The sequence below is a fragment of the Natrix helvetica genome (assembly GCF_964273705.1).
Source record: "Natrix helvetica genome assembly, chromosome: 2".
In the NCBI taxonomy this organism is placed as follows: domain Eukaryota; kingdom Metazoa; phylum Chordata; class Lepidosauria; order Squamata; family Natricidae; genus Natrix; species Natrix helvetica.
The window spans coordinates 241,181,026-241,206,154 of NC_138552.1; the positions used below are offsets into that span (position 1 = coordinate 241,181,026).

The 25,129-nt window shown below is 42.1% G+C and overlaps 1 protein-coding gene across 6 annotated transcripts in view; it reads right to left on the reverse strand.

The window, feature by feature from the left end:
- MARK1 (microtubule affinity regulating kinase 1) overlaps nt 1–25,129 on the reverse strand; it is a 60,761-nt gene that overhangs the window by 22,544 nt on the left and 13,088 nt on the right. For all 6 annotated transcript variants that reach the window (XM_081944154.1, XM_081944158.1, XM_081944156.1 and 3 more), the window contains 6 exons: nt 7,922–8,125; nt 7,064–7,117; nt 5,769–5,817; nt 4,102–4,167; nt 3,448–3,518; nt 1,657–1,713 (listed from right to left, as the gene is read on the reverse strand). In XM_081944154.1, the coding sequence (XP_081800280.1) occupies nt 1,657–1,713; nt 3,448–3,518; nt 4,102–4,167; nt 5,769–5,817; nt 7,064–7,117; nt 7,922–8,125 (501 nt within the window). The remainder of the gene's footprint in view (nt 1–1,656; nt 1,714–3,447; nt 3,519–4,101; nt 4,168–5,768; nt 5,818–7,063; nt 7,118–7,921; nt 8,126–25,129) is intronic.

The window sequence follows — 25,129 nt, forward strand, 5'->3', positions numbered from 1 at the left end:
TCAAACTGACATCAGTGAGATTTGTGAAAAGTATAATAATTAATAGCCTTTCCTTTTTCAAAATTATTATTGTGCATTCTAGAGAAATAACAATAGCACTTAGACTTATATACAGCTTCATAATGCTTTACAGCACTCTCTAAGCCAGTGATGGCGAACCTGTGGCACGCGGAGCCATTTGTCAGGGCACGCGAGGTGCTGCCCTGTCAGCTGGCCAGTGCACATGCACGCGCTGGCCAGCTGAGTTCACCGTTTTAAAAAGCCATTTTTTCACCCTCCCCAGGCTCCAGACGCTTTATAGGAGCCTGGGAGGGCGAAAAGAGCCTCCCCCCACGCCCCCGGAGGCTCTTTTCGCCCTCCCAGGCGAAGTGACTTCCGGTTTGCTCGGAGGGTCGTTTAAACGCTCCAAAGGCTTCAGGGAAGCCTCTAGACGGTCCCTGAAGCCTCCGGAGGGCCTCCAGGGGGGCAGGGGAGGCTCTTTTCGCCCTCCCCAGGCTCCTATAAAGCCTCTGGAGCCTGGGGAGGGTGAAAAAAGCATGTAAAAATGGGGGGGTCGCGCCCGTTGTGCGCGCATGCACATTGGGGGGGTCGCGCATTGCATTGTGGGTGCGGCACGCCCGCACATGACCCCCCTGCGCTCCTCCCACTTGTGGCACGCGAGCCAAAAAAGGTTTGCCATCGCTGCTCTAAGCAGTTTACAGAGTCAGCATATAGTTGAATAAAAACATAAAACAGTGTGGTATTTAGAAACAAAAATAAAGACCAGTATTTTTGTTCTCCCTATTTCTAATTGAAGGAGACATGTACACACATAACAGAAACGGGTGTATCTGAATCTTTTAAAGATTTATACCATCTAAGAACTATTGGTTCCAAAGGTTTGCTTCTTTTACTATTAAAAATAATAACTCTTCTAATGTGATATTTTCTAAATTAATTATTTCAATTATTCAATTAGGGCATGATACTTATTATATTGCTTTTTTGCTTAAAAACTAAGAATATAGGTAGTCCTTGACCTTCTAAAGTTTGTTCAGTGACTGTTCAAAGTTACCATGGTACTGGAAAAAGTTACTTTTGACCATTTTTCACACTTACAATCTTGACAACTGAATCATATTTATGACAGTTGCAATGTCCTGGAGTCATAAGGTCATCTTTTGTGACCTTCTTACAAGCAAAGTCAATGGGGAAACCATTAACAATCATGTTACTTTCCACACACATACTAAGTAATGACATAAAGAAGCAATAGGCATGAGAAAGACCTCTAACTAAAGGAAGCTATTTGAGTGACAGTGAAAGAGGGACTTGATAGGCATAAAATTAATATAACCAAATTATACATGGGGAAACTAGATATAGGTTGGGGCCTATAATTAAAAAGTGCATGTAACACCTACTATAAGCAAGAAAGGAACATTATATAACCATTAAAGAATAAATAGAGAAAAAAAGCATTTCCTTAAAGTCAACATTAAATCTGTTACGTATAACATATACTTTTCCCTACAGCATACATTCAAATAATAAGTATTGTTTTTTCAGAGATGGAAGATGAAGACCATTTAGAAAATCTAAATCGAGCTCTAAAATGTTCACAAAATTATTTTGCTCTATAAAAGTTTCAATTCTTAAAGAGAAAAATTAACATACCTTGAGATCACGATGAACAATGCACTTTTGATGACAGTACTGCACAGCAGACACAATCTGAAATATCATTGTCCTTATTAGCAAAATAACACATAAGGACAATCCTAACAATAATTGTATCTGTAGCGTTGTAAGGCATTCAAATTAATCTGCACCAGTAACTTCATATAATGCTTACAATATGTCTATATGTATTGTAATATAATGTCAACTGTGATAGGAGACTGGTAGGAAAAATAAAAATGGCTTATTAATCATTTAATGGCTACATTCAGTGATCAACTTTTGAAATTGTGGCTTTCTAATATTGGGCTGCTTTATCAAATCACAATTAACATTAACCTTAGAGCTGGCTTGGGCAACACAGAAGCTGCAGGTCAGTACAATGATTCCTCATCCAGATACCCATCATGGTTAACGAATTCTAGGCAGAGAAGAGGTTTTAGTCAGTGGCTTTTATATCATAATGATTCAGATTCAATTATCTTAGTTGTTGCTAGTTTCCACATTTTGGAATGCATTACTTTAACCAAAATTATGATACCTTATTAGTTTTTGAAATTCAAATCATGTCAATTAATATATTTTCTATATTAAAACCGTAGTTTTAATATTTTAATCATTATGCTAATACGTTAATGCAGTTAAACAACAGCGGGGCTGAAACCTCTTCTTTGCTCTAGACTCAAGCATAGAAATGCAATTTGCCACTGAAGGAGGAAAATGATCTTTTGTTACAACTGTGGCTTCCCTAAAGGAGGCAACATGATACACCAAAAACTACACAAGCATAATTTGAACAGTACTTTAAGCAAGTATTTCAACCAACCTCAAAGTCGGGCCAAAGGGATTTAAAGACGCAAGAGATTTCCCAAAAAATCTCAAGCCAAAAATACACTTGTCCCATTCAAGTGTTAATATTATTTATTGTTATCCACATAAATACATCTATATCCGCATCCACATACTTTCTTGTCTGGCACTTAATGTCATCCACATTATGTGATAGCCATATATACCAAATAGTGATTACCAAATCACTATGAACTATATTAAAATATTGATTAGGAGAGGCATACTGAGAGTCAACTACAGGAAGCTGCCAAAGATTCACTGACCACCCAGAAGCCATTCCTGACTTGATTTTTCCTGTGCCAAACTGGCTGCTTGAGAAAGTTCTCATTCTGCTGCCATGTATAATGTATTGATACTCAGGGGCTCCCTTTTATAAAACATTTGGTTTTATTGCATTTTTGGGGATGAATCATTTCGTCACACATTCTCTGAAGATTGTGGTTGAAAGGAGCAGGAGTTTAGTAGTGGGTACAAACCTGAGAAAGGTTTTCGTACAATGGCAATAATACATTAACAGTGGATCTACCCACTCAAGAGGGTTAGGAGTAGGGTTCAGATGTTGGGTGGAGACAGGAGGGTAGAAAAAGGAGTTGATACCACAGCATGTAAGCATGCTAACAAACATGGCTTGATCCCTTTTTGTTTCTACTTCTTTTATAAATATAATTTATTAAATTATAATTATCTATTCATTTTCTAAGGTTTCCAAGATTCACAGCATAATAGAAAATGGTACAATTTTTTAAAGAGATAAATTAATTTCTTGTTTATTAGATATTTTTGAAATCTGCAACACATTAATATTTACTTTAAAGATAAGCTGATCCGAAAGTTCTTTTTTGAAAAAAAAAAGTTTTACCACCTGAAATTCCATTTGGGACTAAGAACCAAGCTTATTTTTATTTGAAAGTATGTATGTTTTTATTTATTTCATACCTGCCTAAATTTCGCACGGGCCTCTTTCTCTTTCATTCTTCCATGTGCAACCAAGTAGTCAAATACTTCTCCTAGAATAAATGTAACATTATCACACTATATAATATGATGGAAAAATGTCTTCTGTACTTTTTAAGTTTTATAAATAGTTACATTAACTTTAAAACATAATACTTTTCCCATTATATATTGAGTCATAGAGAAAACCCATGTGTCTGCTTCCTATAACAAAATAAAATTTGTATTCAGATTTGTATTTGTATTATATTTTAATATCATACTTAAGGGAAATGGTAAGGATAATATTCTTCCTTCTCATAAACTAAACATCTGTAGGAATAATTTTTTGTGAAAAGTCTAATATCAGAGGATGCCTTAGTTAAAGCCTGAAATGGGAGTCATTACATTATCTATTGAAAACTAGGTTATAGCTCAGCTTGTGTTTCTAAGAGACACAAACATAAAACAGCTTCCCTCAACAATAGCCAAAAAAAATAGTAACTTCAGCTAACCCTAACCCTAACTTCCAGCTCAGCTATGATTTCCATGAAGTAGAAATAAGTTCAATTTTTTTTTCACAATTCTCCATCCTCACTTTCTAATATCCCCATTACCTATTCCACACATTAGAAGTAGAACAGAACATTAACTTACCTCCACTAGCATATTCCATTATTAAATATAATGTTTTCTCTGTTTCAATAACTTCAAATAGTTTAACTGTAAGATAAAAATGGTAATAAATTGCCTAACCAAAAGCAACCAAGAATATTTTAAAACAAAGCTAAATACTTCTAAATTGATGTATCTTATCCACATCACATATATGAAGAAATGCATGCTGAAATCATAGTTTGGTTCTACAGATGTGGCTCTTGAAATCAAAACCATTCACTATTCTGCTAGAAATAAGTTGGATTAGAATGGTTCCTGTTTTGATTCCCCTGAAGAAGAAGAGAGTTTCCCAAAGGAGACAGCAGAACTGTTAAGAACCAAAAGGACAACGCCCTGGAATATGTTCCCAAAATGACTATGGTGATGGAAGAGTTTAAGTTGACAAGATTTTAACATCCAGAAAACCTGCTTATTCTGATGAAAGCAGGAGCTGGTGGTCCGTATTCTCTATGCAACTATGTGTATACCTTGTATGAAACAAGCTCTCTGGTCAATTCAGAAACAATAAATTGTCTCTCGAACAATATTGTTCTACCCCTCACCAGCCAGAAGAATTGCCATCACATAGCAGGTCTTTAAAGATGGGAGAAACTAAACCAGAAATGGAAAGTTACACATGTTCATTATGAAGTGATTTTCACTAAAATAAATCTTTAAAGTCTATTTTGATAAAACTATTATCACATTTTCATAAATTAATAATAAATAATAGCATTTAGTGCTTATAAATATTCATAGCATGTTGCATGCATTATTTCATTGCAATCCTTGCAGCAATCCCAGAAGGTGAAATATAGGAATGCAATTACCTTTGCCATGTATTTATGGCTGGGTGGGGAAGACTGAATCTGAGAAAATGGCTTCCTAAGGTTGCTGGTGAATTCACAGCAGCAAAAATTGAACCAGGAATTCCTGATTCACAGCTTACTGTATTATTTTAACTACTATGCTAATCAGCCCAATATTACAATCCTGATTATAATAAACGTTTTCACAATGAGAATTTGAATTACAGTACTGTAATCGGTTTCTTTTCAGTGCTAAGCAGAGAGAAACTTTCAAGGCCAAAAGGGGCAGAATATAAGACTACGGCCAAGCTTTTACACTTTATCTGTTTCTAAATTGGTATGCTGGATATTAAGACTTTGCCAATTACATTGGCAAGAAGACATTTTTGAAGGCAAAAAGCTGGGACAGAGAAGCAAGTGTTTAAATCAAATATAACAAGAATCCCCTTTTTTTTTAAAAAAAAAATAAGGCTTCTTTCAAGGAAATAATTTGGGCTTTACTATGTAATGACATAAAAAGTTGATTATTTAAGGGAATTCAAAAATTGGATTTTTAGACTTTGATTCTGCCATAGCAAAGCTGGAAAGCCAATTAGAAAATTCACTGCCTGTGCAGAAATCAATGAAACAATCTGCATCCTTACTATTGTATTCTTATAATTAAGTAGCTATTTTCCAGAAGAAATATTGAGCTTGCTTTATTTAGGAAAGCATGAATTCTTTAAAAGCCAAAAGCAATATTTATTAAAAATTTAGAAATTGTATATAATGATGTTCATAAAACTAAGTATTAACTATTTCCCAAAGGTTTTCTAACGTTCAAATATAATTTATAAAAAATAAACTGAAGATTCCTACCTATATTTGGATGATTCAGTATTTTCATTATTCGTACTTCTCGAAACAGCTGTTAAAAAAACCCATGTATCTGAATAATGTTTATATAATTTTAATAAATTATATAAATATTAAAAGAATATATATTTAGGAGTTTGGTTTAAGTTAGTATACTGCTGCAATAGAAAGTTGTTCCTATACAAGTAAAGAATAAGATCTTAAATGAATTGTTTAATCCTCAGTGCAATCAATTGGATTTACCTTTAGTGATCTCTAACTTTTCACACTGATTTCAATGGATTCTTAGCTTTACTGCCAATATCCTTTCAGGTCTGAGTTATAATTAATACAAATGTACATGACTTTCTAAAATTTCCTTCCACACTCAACGACTTTCTGAGGTTTAACAGGGAACTGATCTTATCAGTTTTTCAGATTGGTTTTATACCATTCATATGAAAAACACAATAATAAGAAAATCAAGAGAAAGGTCTGAAGAAATGCTTTTCTTAGGCTACACAAAATTATTATTTATTGCAGAAACATTTCAATACAACAGTAAAGCAGCAGTATCTCAAACCAACAAAGCAAGATCAATATTGTGCAAATATAAATTAACATGGAAACAGTTTGATGTCAATGAACAATTGAAACTTTGAATTTTTAAGTTTTATCTTTTAAAAAAGAAGTTTATTGACATTATCTCAACCAGTTCAAGGACCAGGTAAAGCATTTGTTTATGCTACTTTAATAAAAGGTTAATTTAGATAAAACAAGAGGATTTGTGAGATGATTAATAAAAAAACTAAATTAACATGTAAATTTTGTTGTATGTTTGCTCTTCATATGATCACGACATGGCAGACATGCCCACAAAAATTGCCAAACAAATGTATTCAAATGGTTGCAGTGCACCATATAGCAGCTTACTAGTAAGAAGCTATTTCAGGCCATCTTCTGGGAAATACCTGTCATGGTTATGTTTGGATTTGATAGCTCACTTCCAACCGAAAAGTGGCCTAGCTAAATGCTAGGATTGGAAGATAACATTTCTGATAATAACTTCATTTTTTAAGGATAGTATTTTCATTATAGGAGAAGTTGTATACCAGATCGACATTTTGAGACTGACATTATTCACAGCTTACATCAGCAAAGCATTAACTAGCTGTCATTTTCAACCTAATCTCAAACAGACTATTATTCACAGTGTTTTTCAGTTATCTTATATGAGCAAAGAAAGAAAAGAAAGAAAGAAAAATAAGAGATTGGATTCTTGAATCCAAAATGCTAATGTATTATGACAGAAACATTACCTTTTGTAAACTGGTAGGATTTAACTGGGTTTTGTCTATAATTTTGACAGCAACCTAAGGATGGAAAGGCAAAAAATAACTTTTTAAAAAGTTGAACAATTAAACAAACTCTTTACAGTATATAAGAATTGTTTATTTTAGGCAGAAACTGACCCCATTCAGATAAAATTCTAAATTATCAAATTTCTTTCAATAGTGAGTGATATCTACCAGAGAGATAACAGAGAAAGCACACCTCCAAAACAGGTAATCCTTGACTTACAACCACAATTGAGCCCAAAACTAAAGTTGTTAAGCAAGACAGTTGTTTAATGAGTTTTGCCCCATTTTATGACCTTTCTTGCCACAGCTGTTAAATGAATCACTGCAATTTTAAGTTGTAACACTAACTTAAGTGAATATGGCTTGCCTACTGACTGCTTGTCAAAGGGCTGCAAAAAGTGATCACATTTTATATGGACAAGTTTTTGTCTTGAATATTTTCAACTTCTTTTTCTCCTGAGTTGCATTATTTCTAATTTAGAATTTAGAAATCTCATTAGGAAAAAGAGGGATAAGTAAGCCAAGGAGGGAATTCTTTCTCTTCCACCCACACTATACTTTAAAAATTTCCATAAACTGTTTTACAAAAATATAGTGACAGACCAAAATCTGCCCACAGAGCTGCTGGCGTTATATGTCTTGTAGTACTAACAAAGCTGCTACACCTCAGGAACGAAGTTCAAGTATACATACTGCAGACAGTCAAAAAGAAAAAAACACCTTTATATGCTGGATTTTATTTTCAATAATGAAAATATTGGACAAACATTTTGCAAATAAAATAATAATTATCAAGCCTAGCTTAAAGAAACTTACCTCTCTACCTGTAAGAACATGTCTAGCCAGCTTCACTTTAGCAAAATTTCCTTTTCCTATTGTTTTTAATAAGCGATAGTTCCCAATGTGAGGATGCTCTTCATTTACAGAGGTGATTGAATTTCTGCAACGTGGTATATTCTGTCGACTACTTGATTTTGTGGGTTGGATATGAGAGTCAGAATATCCATCAGCAGAAGTGTGCTATAAGATTAAAAACAGCAACAATCACCACTTTGAACTGTACAGGATTTATGATTTCTAAAATAATTAAATAAAGGGAAAAGACAAACTTGAAAATTATGACAGCAAATCAGTATAAAGGAGTTTGATTTTTTAAAGTGTTTTATATAATCATTTCTTTTGTAAACATTTCATTACTACTATTACTTTCATTACGATTAAGAAAACTAAATAATGTTTTAAAAATAAACAAATTCTATGCTTTCCTTTCTTAATATTTGTCTTTATTAAATTGAAACTTGGACATTTCAGTTGAATTGAATTGAAGTGATATCTAATTTTCGATTAAATACTCCTTGAATCCTTTCTTTTACCCAAGAAGTCACAAGACATTAAAGGAGAGAAATCAGAGAACAATGTGGAAAAATATAAAAACATTTTTTTATACATATCTCTTTTAAATGTTTTAAAGCATTTAATAATTATTTATTTTAAGTTACAAAGAAAATTATAAGCCATATTATAATATTTGTAGAGTTTAGCAAATACAAGAGAAAGGATTAATAACTTTAAAGCACATGCAGGTAATAGCTAAGTTAATAGCTATTACAATAGTCTACTGATTATTAAATATTAATGTTTAAATTTTAATGGAAATGTGTAACATAATGGAAAATAATGCATTTGTCTTCTCATCAAATGTTATATATCTAATTTATATTCTGCATTTTTATAGGTTAAGTTTATTTAAAAAAACGTAATTTATGACGTAGATTCATTTTATCTTGAACCCACATTGAATATAGCAGAACTCACCATTTTATTTGGTTATTCGTTAAAAATATCTCAACTCTATATAGGATAATATAATACACTATGTACATGAAAAAAGCTATAAACTTTGTTTAGAATGCTACCTTCAATTCAGAGGATGAGACTATTACTACCTTTTTGAGTGTTAGGGAATCCAAGCATTTGGATTCTACAATATAATTCCTCAATCCACGGTTTTGATTGTAAAGAGAGAAATTTCTAGTACCATAATTTTGCAGATTTTATGTTCAATGTTTAATTTTACTCACAATGCTAAAATACAAACTCAAAAAAAATACAAAAACAAAGCAAAACTAAACAAGATATTAAAAATTGTGCATAAAAATATACATACGCATAGATTGTCCTCCCTAGTTGAATACTGATATAAATATTTCAAGAATAATAATCTCCCTTCTCCCTTGCGAAACAGGTCGTCTGTTTAGGAACTTCTACATTTTTGTTTACCTGATCAGTATAACTGACATCAATCTACTACATATATAAACAAACATAGTTAAAGGTAAAGCAAACAGCAAAGTTAAACTTCAAAGTCCTCTGTTAACAATATATTATATTTAATTCACAGAAAGTTCACAACAGCTTCCAATCTATCATAAACCACATTATTATCTCTGGTCTGTCCAGGATCAAATATTCTTGACTGATTCTTAATGATACAACTTTTCCTTAATTTTGCAAACTTCAGTAAGAATGAAGTTATTAATCTTTGGGAAAATTTTATGACTGCAATAATGAATGGTACACACTGGCAAGGTTGTCTTAAACTAACTTTGCCTGAAGACTTTGAATATAGAATGCATTTTGGATGGTGACAAACAGTAGTAAAAGTTTTTTAAAATAAAATTAGACATTTGATGATGATATTTATAACACAGTTGATATTATCCTTTCCACTCAAAGTGGATATACAAAAGCTTATGTATCATTTTCCGGCAGCAGCTAAAAGGGTACAACATAATAGCAAATGTGTTGATAATCTGTAAGTACAGCACAGCAAACAAGTTTTAACTATTATTTTATTCCTGGACTTTAGTATGGAAAGACAAAGCTCAGGCTCATGTGCTACCTCTTCTCTCAAACTCCTCTTGCCTACTATGGAAAAATGACTGCAAAAAATAGCTAGGGAATAACTAGTGTTTTATTAGAGCAGCCTGAATTGTTTATACAGTACCTAGAGCATGAAAATATTTGCATTATTTGTTCAATGCCAATTTATTATAATGTTTTCTTATACATTGGGATGCTCTTGATATGACATAGAAGCAGCAGTTGATATAAAATATTTGACTTACAGATTGGTACACGAAAATGGAACATAGCAATAGCACTAGGAAAAGCATTTAAGATTTATATACATGTAACCTCCAGCCACAACCGTAATCCCTTCCAGGACTTTGGTCGCAATCTGTTTTGGTCATGACCAGAAGCAAAACTGACTCGCATACACATACAAAAAAATAAATAAAATGGTATGGCAGGGGAAATTGCTGCGGCTATGTTTGATTGCCACACAAGGATGTGTTTGCGACCAGAGTGACACATTTAGTGGATTTTTTGGTTGGCATCCGATTTGGTTGTGGTCAGAAGTGGGTGTGACCCAAAGTTCTACTGTACTTGCTTCATGGTGTTCTACAGCGCCGGCACCCAACCTTTTAGGCACCAGGGACCAGTTGCATGCAGAGAGGTTTTTCCACAGACTGAAGGGACATAGTTTCATGTGCTACCTGCATCCTGTTGATGAGGCTTCGCTTGTTTGCGCAGACCGGTTTCTGGCATGCTGCGGCCGGTACCGATCTGCAGACTAGGGGTTGGGGACCCCTGCTCTACAGCACTCTCTAAGAAGTCCACAATGTCAACATATTTTCCCCAACAATCTGGCTTATTTTAGCAACCTCCGAAGGATAGAGGTTTGCTCGTAGAGTCATTTTTTGCCCTCCGGAGCCTTCAGGGAAGGCTCCTGAACACTTCGAAGGGCTAAAACTGGCCCTACGAGGAAACCAGAAGTACGTTCCTGAATTTCCAATTTGCCCATAGGGTGAAAAATGGCCTCAAAAGAAGGCCGAAGTGAGCTGGCCAGCGTGTGCATGCGCGCTGGCCAGCTGACAGGGCAACGCCTCCCGTGCCCTGACAAATGGCTCTTTGTGCCACCTGTAGCATGCATGCCATAGGTTTGCCATCACGGTCCTATACTATTATGGACAAATTTCTTCTTAAAAACCTCCCGGTATGCAAACGTACAGCCGATTTCCGCTACCGGTCCGCCCCTACTGGTGCATACCTGGAGCAACCCACCTCTGCTATAGCCAGAGTTATCCTGCAATAATGCATTCTAGCCACTATGCCATTAGGGCTCTTTTTGATGTTTAATTCATGTTTAATTAGACTACATTGGTGTAACATTGATGTTTAATTACAATAATGTCAAGTTCTCTAATGAACAGTAAAAAAACCAGCTTGATTTTCATAAGGTTTTGTTAATCAGGTTTACTGCAAAGAAAAAGGGATGCAATAACAGAATCTTATGGCTACCTGCATTTACCAACTCAGGCTGGTGGTCTTTGTTGTCTTTGATCTTCTTTTTAACTCTCTGTTAAGTGAGAACTAGGAGATATGAATAGAATGTACAACTGCTCTTATTCTCTGTTTCACAAAAATTCAGTCTTGTTTTTTTCTCAGAAAACACAATTAATTCCCAAATATGAAACGATGTGTTTGATTTTTTTTTCAATCCCTAAATCAGGGTAAGCAATTTAACTTCATACTCTCTACAATTTAATTCAGAATATAAATATGGTTAAGGATACAGAAAGTATAATCTAAAATATCTCAAGAGCAGTAGTCCTAAATAGTCTGAACTAAGCATACTTTTAAAAACTTTTCTTGGTCATGTTTCCAGTCCCGCCCCCCCCCCCCCCGAAGCTGCCTCATACCATGTAACCTCATCATATCACAGTGTAGGCTTTTAAATAATGACAGACACAAGGCATGCAAATTTGTGTACTTGCTCTGGTTTTCTCATCATTAACATAGAACTTGCAACTGTTTCCTCCATCTTGTCTGACGCACACAACTACATTAATTTTTCAGATCCATGCTCCTCACTGCACTATACAGTCTATCTTAAGGTATCTCAAGGTTGACTCAATCTTCCATCCTTCGAAGGTGGGAAAATGAGGACCCAGATTGTTGGGAGCAATATGCTGACTCTGTAAACCACTTAAGATTGGGCTGTAAAGCACTGTGATATAAATCTAAGTGCTATCGCTATTGCTATATTTGCTGCAAACTGGGTTCTCATTTAACACCACGGTGTCATATGCACAGAAAAGTACATTCACATCTTCAACCAAAATATCTCTACAAAATTCATTATTCAATTATCTGTAAAATCATTAAGTATCTAAGGGGATTTCATACAAACTTGTTTTACTTCCTGTTCAATCTTGAACTATTCCCTAAATATCCATTTATCATCCCACACACTTTAATTTTAATCAATCTACTACTCCAGATTCATGCAAAACATTCTCTAATTCAGGGCTACTTACTTTATTAGTCACTTTCTGAAAATCAACAGAAGTTTCCATCCACATCCTCATTTACTTCATTGTTTTACTAAGCATTCTTTTTCATGTTCCCCATTATGTTGCTATACAGATATCCATGGCATTCTGCAGCATAAGCCTTTTCAATCTGTTCCAGGCAGTGACTTCCACCTGCTCTTTTCCTATATACATTTTCTTTGCATGTTGTTGGGAGATTAATGTTATCTTTTATAACTTTTTCATACTGGATTAAACTCTTCTTTTAGCTGTTTTATTCTCATTGATTTCTTTTGATTGTGTTTCTTCTAAATCAATTTTCCCCAGATCAATTTCAAATACTACTAAAAATGGTCTGTCCAACATTCATAACCTAACCCTAACTTCACAATTATATCCTTCACTAATTTTCTCAATGTTTCATCAAAATTACTAACATAATGACTTTAAAACAATATATATTTCTAAGTAAAAATATTGACAGTCTTAAACTCAGCTCTTTTTCTAGGCAGAAAATTTCTAAGTGGTCGAAATTTTTGATTTCTAGTTTATTTACTCCTCATTTCATCTAACAGAACAACTTTTTCCCCACAGATCATATTACCGTATTTTTCAGAGTATGACCATTGGCTTACCTGAAAGGTCGTTTTCTGTGCGCTGCGGGAGAGTCCAAGCATGGGGTTAAACTCAGCCAATCTGCCCAGGACTGAATTGAAACTTTAGCCATGCCTCTGGTGTTGCCTAGACTTCCATTTTTTTTCAATGAAGGTGTGGATCTGTGTGCGTTGAATGGTTGTTCAAGTAAGTCCATACAAATGTCCAAAAGTTGCATAACGAACAGTGGAGAAAGACCTCAGGGTGAGGTTGGACTCTCCCGCAGTGCACAGAAAACAACCCTTCAGGTAAGCCAATGGTCATTTTCCTGTGCACTGCTTGGAGAGTCCAAGCATGGGACATACCCAAACTAAATGTCACTAGGGCGGGAAGCTGTTGAGTCCAGGGTCTCTCCACTGGTATGAATGCCCTGAAGGACTCGCCTCCCAAACGCCCCCTCCACAGAAGCGAATTTGTCCAATTTATAGTTCCGAACAAACAGAGACAAGGAAATCCAAGTCGCCGCCCTGCAGTGCTTTGGTTGCGCAGGCTGAGGTGGTGGCGGCGCTTCTCATAGAATGTGCGGTAATATGGCGTGGCACCAGTCTGGATTGCAGAACATGAGCGAAGGCAATGCATGTGCGCAGCAAACACCCGATGGTAGACGAAGAAACTTTGCGGCCTTGGGATGCAGGTTGAAAGGACATGAAGAGTAACTCAGATCACCTGAACGCTGCTGTGCGTTCGATGTATTTATGTAGAGTTCGACGAATGTTGACCATGTGCCATCTTTTTCCCCTGGGATGTTTAGGGTGCAGACAAAAATCTGGGAGGATGACCTCTTGGGCCTGGTGGAACCAGGAATTGATCTTGGGAACAAATGACGGATCCAGTTGGAGGACCACCCTGTCAGGATGTATCAGACACAAGTCCTCCCAAACTGACAGGGCTGCCAACTCCGAGATTAAGAAGCAATTCTTAATTGGCAATTAAGACGATGGTCTTAAATGTCAAATGTTTCAGACTGGCAGACCGAAGTGGTTCAAAGGGCGGTCCTATCAGGGCCCATAACACGACCTTGAGTTCCCATGACGGGTATCGATGGACGACTGGACGCCTCAGGTTGGTGACACCCGGCAATAAACTACGGATGATTGGGTGGCAGCCAAGTGATGAGTGAATGTCAGACGCGAGGATCATGGACAAGGCAGCCACCTGACGCCGGAGTGTGTTAGGCACCAGCCCTGGTCTAGTCCATCTTGCAAATAGCCCAGGACCTGTGGGCCAGTAGCCATGGTCGCCATCACCCCGTGCACCATTTTTCAAAGGATCTCCAGGTGGCCTCGTATATCCTGGCTGTGGATGGTCGTCTGGATGCCTGAATGGTCTGGATGACCTTGGTGGAGAACCTGCCCCTACTCAGGAGGTCCCTCTCAAGTGCCAGATGGCCAGTTGCAGCCACTGGAGCTCCAGGTGTTGTAGAGCCCCTTGGCTGAGAGAGACCTCTTGCTGAGGAATCCGCCATGGTGGATTGACGGACAGAGACTCACCAGGTCAGTGAACCAGGTCCTCCTGGGCCAGAAGGGAACCACGAGCAGAACCTCCACGCCCTCCACCAGAATCTTCCAAATCACCCTGGGTAGAAGGGGCATCGGCGGAAAGGCATATAGCAGTCCCGGCGGCCAGGGGCAATGTAGGGTGTTGATCCCTTCCGCTTACAGTGTGTGAAACCTGGTGAAAAACCTGGGAAGGTGTGTGTTCTCCGGGGTGGTGAATAGATCGACTAGCGGTCAGCCAAATCTCTATGACAGTTGATGGAACAGATCCGGATTCAGGCACCACTCTGAATGATCGACAGTGGCTCTGCTTAGCCAATCCTCCTGGATGTTGTTGACCCCGGAGATGTGTTCTGCCTGAATCGAGCACAGGTGTCTTTTTGTCCACCTTCCCAGGGATTCAGCCTCCGCCATCAGGGACTTGGAGTGGGTGCCCCCTGGAGGTTAATGTGTGACTTGGCCGCTACATTATCCATGAGAATTATCATGTGATGTTCCTGGATACTGTTCTGGAAATGAAGAAGGGCCAGCCTCGCAGCCCTCAACTCTAGCCAGTTGATGCTGTGTGTCACCTCGGTCGCTGACCACCTGCTTTGTGCTATTTGGTTGTTGTCCGTCGTGATGGTCAGACGGTCCGGTTCCCTGAAGGTGTTCTTCGCCAGGGTGGAAGTCATCCACCACCCGAGGGACCGATGCACCTGAGGAGGGACCGGAATCGACACTGACTAATTGCTCTGCCCATTGATGCTGTAAGATATGCCATTGCAGCCGACGAGAGTGGTCTGGCCCAAGGCATCTTGCCCAAGAGCTGGGACAACTGCACAATCGAGGCTTGACGTGACTGGTGTACCTGTTGCACTAGGGTTCTGAGGCTTGCCATCTGCCCCAGAGACAGGGAGACCTGATAAGCCACAGTGTCTATGATGGTGCCGAGGTGTTGCAACCTGGTGGTCAGCTCTAGATGACTTTTTTCTAGGTTGACAAAGAACCCGTGTTCCCAGAGGATCTTCAAAGTGTATTGTAGGTCTTGTGTTGCGTGTTGGCAGGACGACGATTGGATGAGAATATCATCCAGGTAGCATTGTAGTCGCACTGGACGGGATCTGAGGAAGGCCGCTACCACTGTGAGGATCTTCATAAACATTCTGGGGGCCAATGACAGGCTGAACGGCAGAGCCCTGTACTGGAAGTGTTGGCCCACATAAAAGAACCTCAGAAACCTGCGGTGGGCCTTGCAAATTGAGACGTGAAGGTATTCCTCTTTGAGATCTATAGATGTTAGTAGATCCCCCAGCCTGATGCAGCCCAGGATTGACTGGAGAGACTGCATCTTGAACCTCTTGTATGCTACTGTGATGGTTTAGTTTTTTAAAATCTAATATACCCTCCATCCATCCTCCAGAGTTCTTTGGGACAAGGAACAGTATGGAATAAAACCCTGCCCCTTTCTGACTGGGTGGGACCGTCTCTACACCCCTGATTTCCCTGAGATGGAGTATCTCCAATTCCATGAGAGCCTTCGTGATAGGGCAGGAGGGGGTTGAGCACCGGATGAAGTGACGAGGTGGAGGTGTTATGAATTATAGTGTCAGGCCTATGCAAATCATCTGCAGGACCCACTGGTCCGATGTGATTCGCTCCCATTGGGCGTGGAACAACTAAAGACGCCCTCCGATGGGAGCCGTCCGTTGGTGGTCACTTACACCGGCAGAAGAGTCTGGAGGCCAACCCCCCCCCCCGCAGAAAGGCCATTTGGAAAAGTTCTGTTGGTGGCCTTTATCACGAAAAGACTGATGGTCCTGTGACCTGTCAGCGCTCTGGGAGTAGGGTCGTTGGAAGGAGCCTGAGGTAGAAGCCGTCTCAGAAGCCCGAAATGTCTGCTTCCTATAAAGGTTAGAACCCCTACACTCGGATATTTTGGTGTCCGAGGGTATGACTTTTTTTCTTATCCTTATTTTCAATAAGGACAGGATCTAGGGCCTCCCCAAAGAGCTTGTCCCCCTTAAAGAACAAGCTTCCACTTTGACCTCATGTCCACATTCCAGTGCCTAAGCATAAGAGGCGACCGGTGGTAACGTTGGAAGCTAGGGCCCTAGATGCAAACTTGGTGGCGTTCAAGGTGGCGTCAGCGTGTATTCAGTAGCCTCAATGAGCTTATTGACATCCTGCCTAAGTCTGCTACCTCCAGCTGGAAGTTTGGTGAGTAACTGTCTCAACCAGAGGAGAGAGGCTCTGGAGAGAAAGGACGCAGAGGCGGACATCTTAATCGGCCAAGCTGCCACTTGATGAGTTTTATGGCAGACCTTCTCAGCCCTCTTATCCTCTGCCTTGAGCCCTTCCAAGACATCAGGAGGGAGTACTGAGGAGGAAGTGAGCGCAGCCATCGGCACATCCACAGGGGGTAACTTCAGTAAATTTCCTAGACTAGCATCCATTGTATACAGTTTCCTGTTGCTACTACTGGGGGTGGCAAGGGTGCCCGGCTGTGCCCATTGTTTCTGCACTACATTGAGGAATAATTTGGGAATGGGAACAATTTCTTGTACCTGAACCTGTTCCTCAAACAGGCCCTCACTGAGGTCCGAGAGATCAGGGGCTGCTTGGTCCGTCATGGGTAGAGGCTTTTGCCTTATTCAAGATAGTCTTGAAATTGGTAAAGGCGGGTTTATCAGGAACTGCAGACTCATCCCCTGAGAAGCCAGGCTCAGGGTTGGGCAGAATGTCCTCCTCCCAGGCAGAATCCTCACTATCCAGCGAGGAGGGGAGGAGGGTCATTGGGCCTGTGGAACTTCCTTGGGGGGGAACAGGGGGTGGAGTGGGGTGGATCTTGCACGGGCATTTGGCCTGCTCGCGCAACCCTGCCTCAATCCCCTGGGAGATGGCCCTGGCAATAACGCCTTGCATCTCAGCAGAGATCGGGTCCCCGATCCTCTGCAGGGCGGTCCCGGTGGGTGGCTGATTCAGAGGGAGTTGAGGTGCCAGATGACCTGGGAATGCTAGCTTCCCCTCCCACTCTGATGGGCAGTAAAAAAGGTTTGCATGGTCAGCCATTGTGGGCCCTGGGAAGCCTGGGGAAACTGCCATAGCCAGTGAAGCCTCAGGGGAGAACTCCTGCCCCTCCCTCTCACTCTCAGAAATGGGAGGCCTAGGCCTGGCTTGGGTCCTGGGTGAGGAATCCCTGGGAGGAGTCTGTCTGGAGACTTGGGCCTGTTGCTGGGCCTTGCTGAATTGCTTTTCCAAGGCCTTCTGGCGACGAAGAACATCTCTATCCAAGTCCGACCATTGCTGCTTACTCTGCCTAGCATAGCGCTTGTTCCCCTTTAGGGCCTCCCTGGCTGCCTTGCCAGCCTGTCGGAAGAAATCTCTGCTGGTGGAGGGGCCTGGTTCATCAATATCCCCAGGGGCCTGATCTGCCATCCCAGCGATCTTGAGGGGCACAGGGGCCTCTTCACTCGACCCTAGATCAAAGGCCCTAGTGTCTGTGAGGTGGAGACACTGAGGGCAGCAACCGGATGAACCCAATAGAAGCAGAGGCCGGCAGACCACAAGTGCGAGCCAATCACTCCCAGCACCAGCGCAGATTGGAGAGACGAGCCTGACCACTGAGCCAAAAAACTCCTGAGCCGCAATAACTGTGGAGCACAGTCCCAAGGGAAAAGACACTGCCAGAGGGCCGGACAGGATGTCTGAAATGGCGATCTGCGGAGAGCAGGACAAAAAGGCAACGGCAGGCAAGACAACATGGGAAAACTGCGAAAACAAAATGGCGGCCGTGACGAAAATCAAACCAAAATGGGACCAGAACTTAAAAGATACCTGCCGAGGCTCCGCGCCAGCTGCCAGTTCCTCCAAACGAGCATGGCCAGAAGCGACGGAAAACCACAACGAAAAAGGGCACAATCGTGTGGGCGTCAGCTCTCTGACCCCACGCCTCCACTGGCAGCTATCTCTGACCTCTGTGATGCCTAAGCGAGCCTGGGACTCCATGGAGGCCAACAATGGTGAGAGAAAGAGGGGGGGGAGAAAACAAGGGGAAAACTCTTCTCACCACTCCTGCTCTTTAGGGAAGGAAAGAGAAGGAAAAACTGTAATTAACTAAAGAAAAAGAAAAAACAGAGTGTCTAAGCAATCTGCAAATGATTGAGAGAAAACTGAAACGCATCCACTGGCTTTGACTGAATTGAAAAAACTGGAAGTCAAGGCAACACCAGAGGCGCGGCTAAAGTTTCAATTCAGTCCTGGGCAGTTTAACCCATGCTTGGACTCTCCAAGCAGTGCACAGGAAAATGAGATGCACCTTTTCCCCTCAAAAAAGAGGCTGAAAATCTGGGTGTGTCTTGTACACTGAATACACTTTTTTGCCATTTTGGCAAATGTCCCAACCTGGCAGGAGGATACCTGCTGTGATGTGACTCCTGCTCCTGCAGTCGATACGATGGCTTGCGGTAATAGGGTGTGGCCTTCTGGTCCGTCTTCTTGGCCGAAGTGGGAAGGACCTTCTTTTTGTTCTTGTCCGCGACCAAAATAGGGTGCAGGAAAGCTCCAAACAAGGAACCACCTGCATAAAGGGCCGACGCCAACTGCCACTTCGACTTGTTGTCCGCTTGCCAGCCATGGAGCCAGAGAAGGCGGCGAGAAGTGATGGATGAAGCCAGAGCCCTGGAAGCAAACTTCATAGCATGCAAGGTCGTGTCAGCTGAAAATTGAGAGACCACCACTAACTTGTTCAGATCCCGGTGCAGTTGAACATCTTCCAGAGGAATACGCTCCTGGATCTTCTCCATCCAGAGGATAGCTGTACGGTTGAAGAAGGACGCCGAGGACGCCGTCTTGATGGCCCAAGCTGTCGACTGGAAAGTCCTTCCTGAGGGTCATCTCCGCCTTCTTGTAAGTGGCCTTCAGATTGTCTGCCGCATCCCTGGGAACCAGAGAAGCAGGGGACACCAGGGCCACCACAGGGGGATCCACCATGGGATCTGTAGAGCTTGAGAGAAATCTGGCTCAATGTTATAGAACCTTCTGTCGTTGCTGCCAGGATTAGGAAAAACACCCGGATTTTCCCATTGCTTCTTCACTACCTCCAAGAACAATTGGGAAACTGGGACTCCTCCTTGGCAGCCTGCGGCTCCGAAAAGACTGGGCCCTGAGGTTTCTGAGCTTGGCCCCCGTCCTTCGTCCCTCCCCCCCAAGTTGTGCAGTGATCGGAATAAATTTGGAGGGAATAAACCCGTAAAAACAGGGATTCTGGGACAGAGGTGTCTTCATCATCAGACAGATCTGGGTCTCTCTGGACCCTGTCCCCCAGAACTGACCCCTCACTGGCCAGGGGAGGGAGAAATAGGTCGGTCCACCAGATGACTAGGTAGACGCCCTTGAGAGGAGCTGGCTGTGGGATTCCTACCCCCCTCCTATGAGGAAGGTCTAGGGGCATGTCGCTGCAGGCCTACAGTGATGCCACTCGAGATGGCCCTCTCTATGAAATTTTGGAGGCCCACAGGTAGGTCATCTACATCCAAATTATCCCAGCTAGGCCTACCCTGTTCCAGGCCAGCATGAGGGGCCAAAATGGGTCTATTAATGGTATCTCCCCCAGACTGGGCCCCATGTGGGCTGGGATCTTCAAGATCAGAGCACTGGTCCTCCATAGAGAGGGTTGGAGAAGGGATAGCCTCCCCAAACCTCTCACCCTATGAATCTGGGGAACCTGGTGGCGAAGGGCCTCTAGATGCACCCCCCCAACGGGGATCTGGACCTTGATGGGGAAGACCTCAATGCGCCCTGCTGGGCCCGCAGTCTCTCTGCCCTGGAGAAGGTTTTGGTTAAAGCCTTATGCCTCCTTAGTTCGTCCCTCTCAGAGGCACGTGAAGGGCGATTGGCAGCTAATGTCTTCTGTCTCCTGGAGGAGGTTGTGGGTTGCTGCCGTGAAGAAGTGCCCTCCCCAGGGGACATTGGAGGGGACCTCCCAGCTCCATCCGCCAACTTGCCCACACAGTGCGCTTTATACTCACGACCCCCTCGTGCCTGCTCCCTTGACGATCCGCCCTCACCTCCAACGCAGCAACAGTGGTAACAGCTGACTTTGCCTCCCTCCTGTAAGCCAGCCCGATGCGATCACCGTGATCAGCAAGCCTAGGAACCACTGCGGAGGCTCTTCTGATGCCTAGGAAGTCTTCCTGCTGCTCTATGCTGTCGCCACAGCTCACCAGAGCACTCCGAACTACTGCACTCTTCTCCGTGCTCGCCGATGCTCCACCAACAAACAGCTGCAAGACGGTGGTGCAGGGAAGTGGCGTGGGGCTGTCGGGCGGGAAATCCCAAGCCCAGGAGGCCCCAAAACGACGCAATCTAATTCTAAAAGTCACCATGTGGCCACGAGCTCAAATGGCCGCCAAAATGGTGTTCGAGCCTCCAGAGTTCCCAGGTTCCCAAAAGCAACTCCAAGGTGGTTGGGAACCACAGCCACCGCTAGGGATACTCACCACTAAATGGAGGCAGGGCAGCAAGGAAGGGAAAGGCAGGTGAGGTGAGGAGGGTCCATGAAAGAAATATATTTTTAGGAGCTCAAATAAATGTCTCTCATCTCAGGCCACACTGGATTGAAACTGGAGTCAGAAGGAGGAGCACCGAGGCGTGGCTTCAGCTTCAATCCAGTCTCGAGGCCAACTGGATACTAGCACTGGACCATCCTGCAACTCACTCCAGAAAATATAGGTATTCCATTTAGCAATGGTATTACATCATGCAAAGTATCATATCTGTGTGTTTGTGTGTGCACATATGTATCATATATAATATACACATGCACACATACTCTTATCTATATGTGTGTATGTATGTGTATACACACCAGTGGTGGGTTTGGCCGAACCGGAAGTAGCTTGGCGGCCTGGGTAGCTGGAACCGGTTCTCCTGGTGGTGCCATAGGCGCCCCCATCTTAGATCAGTTCTTTCACATACTATTTTTCTGGAGCCAAGAGCATTCTAGAACTCTTGAGAAATTTAGCAATACTCACTGATTATAGTTCTAGTGGAACACTAGATTTTGCAAAGTTTCTAGACAGTCCCCCAGGACAAATAATTTTCTCTCATATGCAGAGACAGCTGAACTGGAATGGTGCTTAATTTTCTATTCAGGCTAAATTCATAAATTACCAACAACACTATGGAATCTGCTATGGTGCAGCTGTTTGCATCTCCATTCAACTGTTTTGAAGAAAGCCATCATAAAGACAAAATGATTTGCCATGGTTATTTTCAACATCACCATCACTGGTAGACAGTAAGTAAAGTAAGTAGTTCTTGACCAAACATTCAAATATTACCATCAGGCTTTGAAGCAGATATTCTGCCAGTTTCCACATTTTTATAGATATGTCCTCTGATCAAACTTTTTTTTCATATGTTACAGCAGCTGTCATCCATACTACCCCCTTTCCCCCCCCTTCCTTCAAATTGAAAAAAAAAGGGAAGGAAGCAGGAGCATCTTCAGTACTATTTCAAAAATGGAGTACACAAATTAAGACATTTTTGAAGCAAACTATCAAATTGATTTGGAAAATTTGTTTCCAAACTTTAAACAAATTGTTGGCACTCATATTTCCAGACTGAATCTTTCAGCTTGAATCCTTGTACTAATTCTCAAAGCCTCTCTACTTTATTTTCTTATCTCATAAGAAAGGGTAAAATTATTTTACATGTGCTGTGAATGAAGAGTAACTCATCCTGTCTACTCCTAAGCCACTAGAAATTGATATACCACGCTAACGGGGTGATTACTGCACACAACTGAATATAATAGCTTTTCCAGTCAGAACAGGATCATCTTTTCTTCTGGATTTTAATAGATGGACCTACATAATTGATGAAGCACTTACACATTCGACAGACAACTACTTCAGAATATTTTAGCTATATAAGGAACATTATGTTTTATGTTAAAACTATAAGCTTGAAAGGAGCTGGGGAGATATATGCTGGTCTTATTGTATTTGGGTCTTTTCCTGTGTAAGATTGAGATTGTCTTGGCAACGTTTTTGGCGAGGTCTCACTCACCATCTTCAGGCTGGTGTTTTTGGCTTAAAGCGTGGTCGGAGCTGCCGTCTTTCTATAAATCTTGGTGGGGGTGTGTGGAGTGCTGGCTTTGTTTCAGTAAGTGGAATGATTGGTTGTGTGGTTGTATCATGATTGGTAGATAATAATAATAATAATAATAATAATAATAATAATAATAATAATAATAATAATAATAATAATTTGAATTTATTAGCCGCTCCCTTTCCAGGCAGGACTCGGGGCGGCGTACAATGGAGCATATAGAACATAAAACATGTGTACAAACACATAAACATACATATATACAAAGACACACATGCACGGAGGAGGTAACAAATTACAACATTTAGACAGTTAAAAATCACCATTAAAATACCCCAATTGTAAGAAACCCAATGTACAATTAAAATTTAAAATTTAAAAAGACAGTCAGGAGGAGTGAGAAAAATTACGGTTGAGCCAGGCCAGATAATTGAAAGAGGTGGGTCTTCAGCTGTACACGGAAGGAGCGGAGATCGGAAGTAATCCTGATGTCACGGGGGAGGTCATTCCACAGGGCTGGGCCCATCACAGAGAAGGCTCTGCTCCTGGGTGTCGCCCCCCGACACTGTTTGGCGGACGGCACCCGGAGAAGTCCCTCTCTGTGTGAGCGAATTGGTCGTAGGGATGTGTGGGGCAGGATGCGATCCTGCAAGTAACTAGGCCCTGTGCCATGAAGCGCTTTAAAGATCATAATCAAAACCTTGAAACGCACTCGGTAGACCACAGGAAGCCAGTGCAGCTCGCGCAGGAGAGGTGTTACAGGGGAGTATCTAGTCCTCCCCATAATCACCCGCGCGGCCGCGTTCTGGACCAACTGTAGTCTCCGAGTGCATCTCAAGGGAAGCCCCATGTAGAGAGCATTGCAGTAGTCCAAGCGAGACGTCACTAGCGCATGAGTGACTGTGCGTAGGGCATCCCGGTCCAATAAGGGGCGCAACTGGCGCATCAGGCGGACCTGATGGAACGCCCCCCTTGCCATGGCTGTTACATGGTCATCCATGGACAGCCGGGCATCTAGGAGGACGCCCAAATTGCGCACCTGTTCCATGGGGGCTAGTTGCACGCCCCCGATGGCCAGAGATGGAAGCACCTGGTTGAACCGGGAGGCCGGAAGCCACAGCCACTCCGTCTTGGAAGGGTTGAGTTTTAGTCGGTTGCCATCCATCCAGACCCGTACGGCCTCCAAACACCGGGACATCATTTCGACGGCCTCATTGGGGTGGTTCGGGGTGGAAATGTATAGCTGAGTATCATCAGCATACAGATGATATCCCACCCCAAAACCACGGATGATCTCGCCCAGCGGTTTCATGTATGTGTTGAACAGGAGAGGCGAGAGCACCGATCCCTGTGGCACTCCACATGTGAGTGGCCTCCGGGTCGATCTCTGCTCCCCTGCCAACACACGTTGCGTCCGGTCAGAGAGGTAGGAGCCAAACCACCGTAAAATGGTGCCCCTGACTCCCAACCCCTCTAGCCGGTGCAACAGGATACCATGGTCGATGGTATCGAACGCCGCCGAGAGATCTAATAGGACCAGGATAGAGGAACAACCCCTATCTCTGGCCCTCCAGAGATCATCAACCAATGCGACCAAGGCCGTCTCCGTGCTGTGCCCGGGTCGGAAGCCGGACTGGCGCGGGTCTAGATAATCATTTTCCTCCAGGTGACGTGGGAACTGCTGTACCACCACACTCTCTACAACCTTCGCTAAGAAAGGAAGGTTGGAGACTGGACGATAATTGACTAGGTCCGTTGGGTCCAGGGAAGGCCTCTTGAGCAGGGGCCTCACCACCGCCTCTTTCAAGGCGGCCGGTAGAGACCCCTCACCCAACGAGGCGTTCACTAGGCCCAGGAGCCAGTCGCGCGTAACCTCCCAGGATGCCAGTACAAGCCAGGAGGGACACGGGTCCAATAAACATGTGGTGGGTCGCAGACGTCCACGCAACCTGTCCAAATCCTCGATGGCAACCGAGTCAAACTCCTTGGTTTTCTAGCTGGATTTTGTCTACAAAATACCATGCAAAATCTGCCCTGCAACATACATAGGACAAACGAACAGGAGAATAAATGCACGCATCGGAGAACACAAGAACGCAGTAAGAAAAAAAGAAAAAAACTTCCTCCCTTTTCAAGCACCTTAAAGCTACAGGTCATGAAATTAATTTTGAAGGAACCAGGTTAATCTCCAAAACTGAACACTTCAACAAGAGAATAATTATGGAAGCTATCGAAATAGAGAAACACCTCCACAACATGAAAAACGTGACGATACCTCCCGCCTACCAAACATCTGGAAACCAGCCCTAATCAACAAATCAGCCCCACCCACCACCCAGGCTGTTACAACACGAAACAACAACGGACACACAGCCAGCACCAATCAGCACCAATCTACCAAT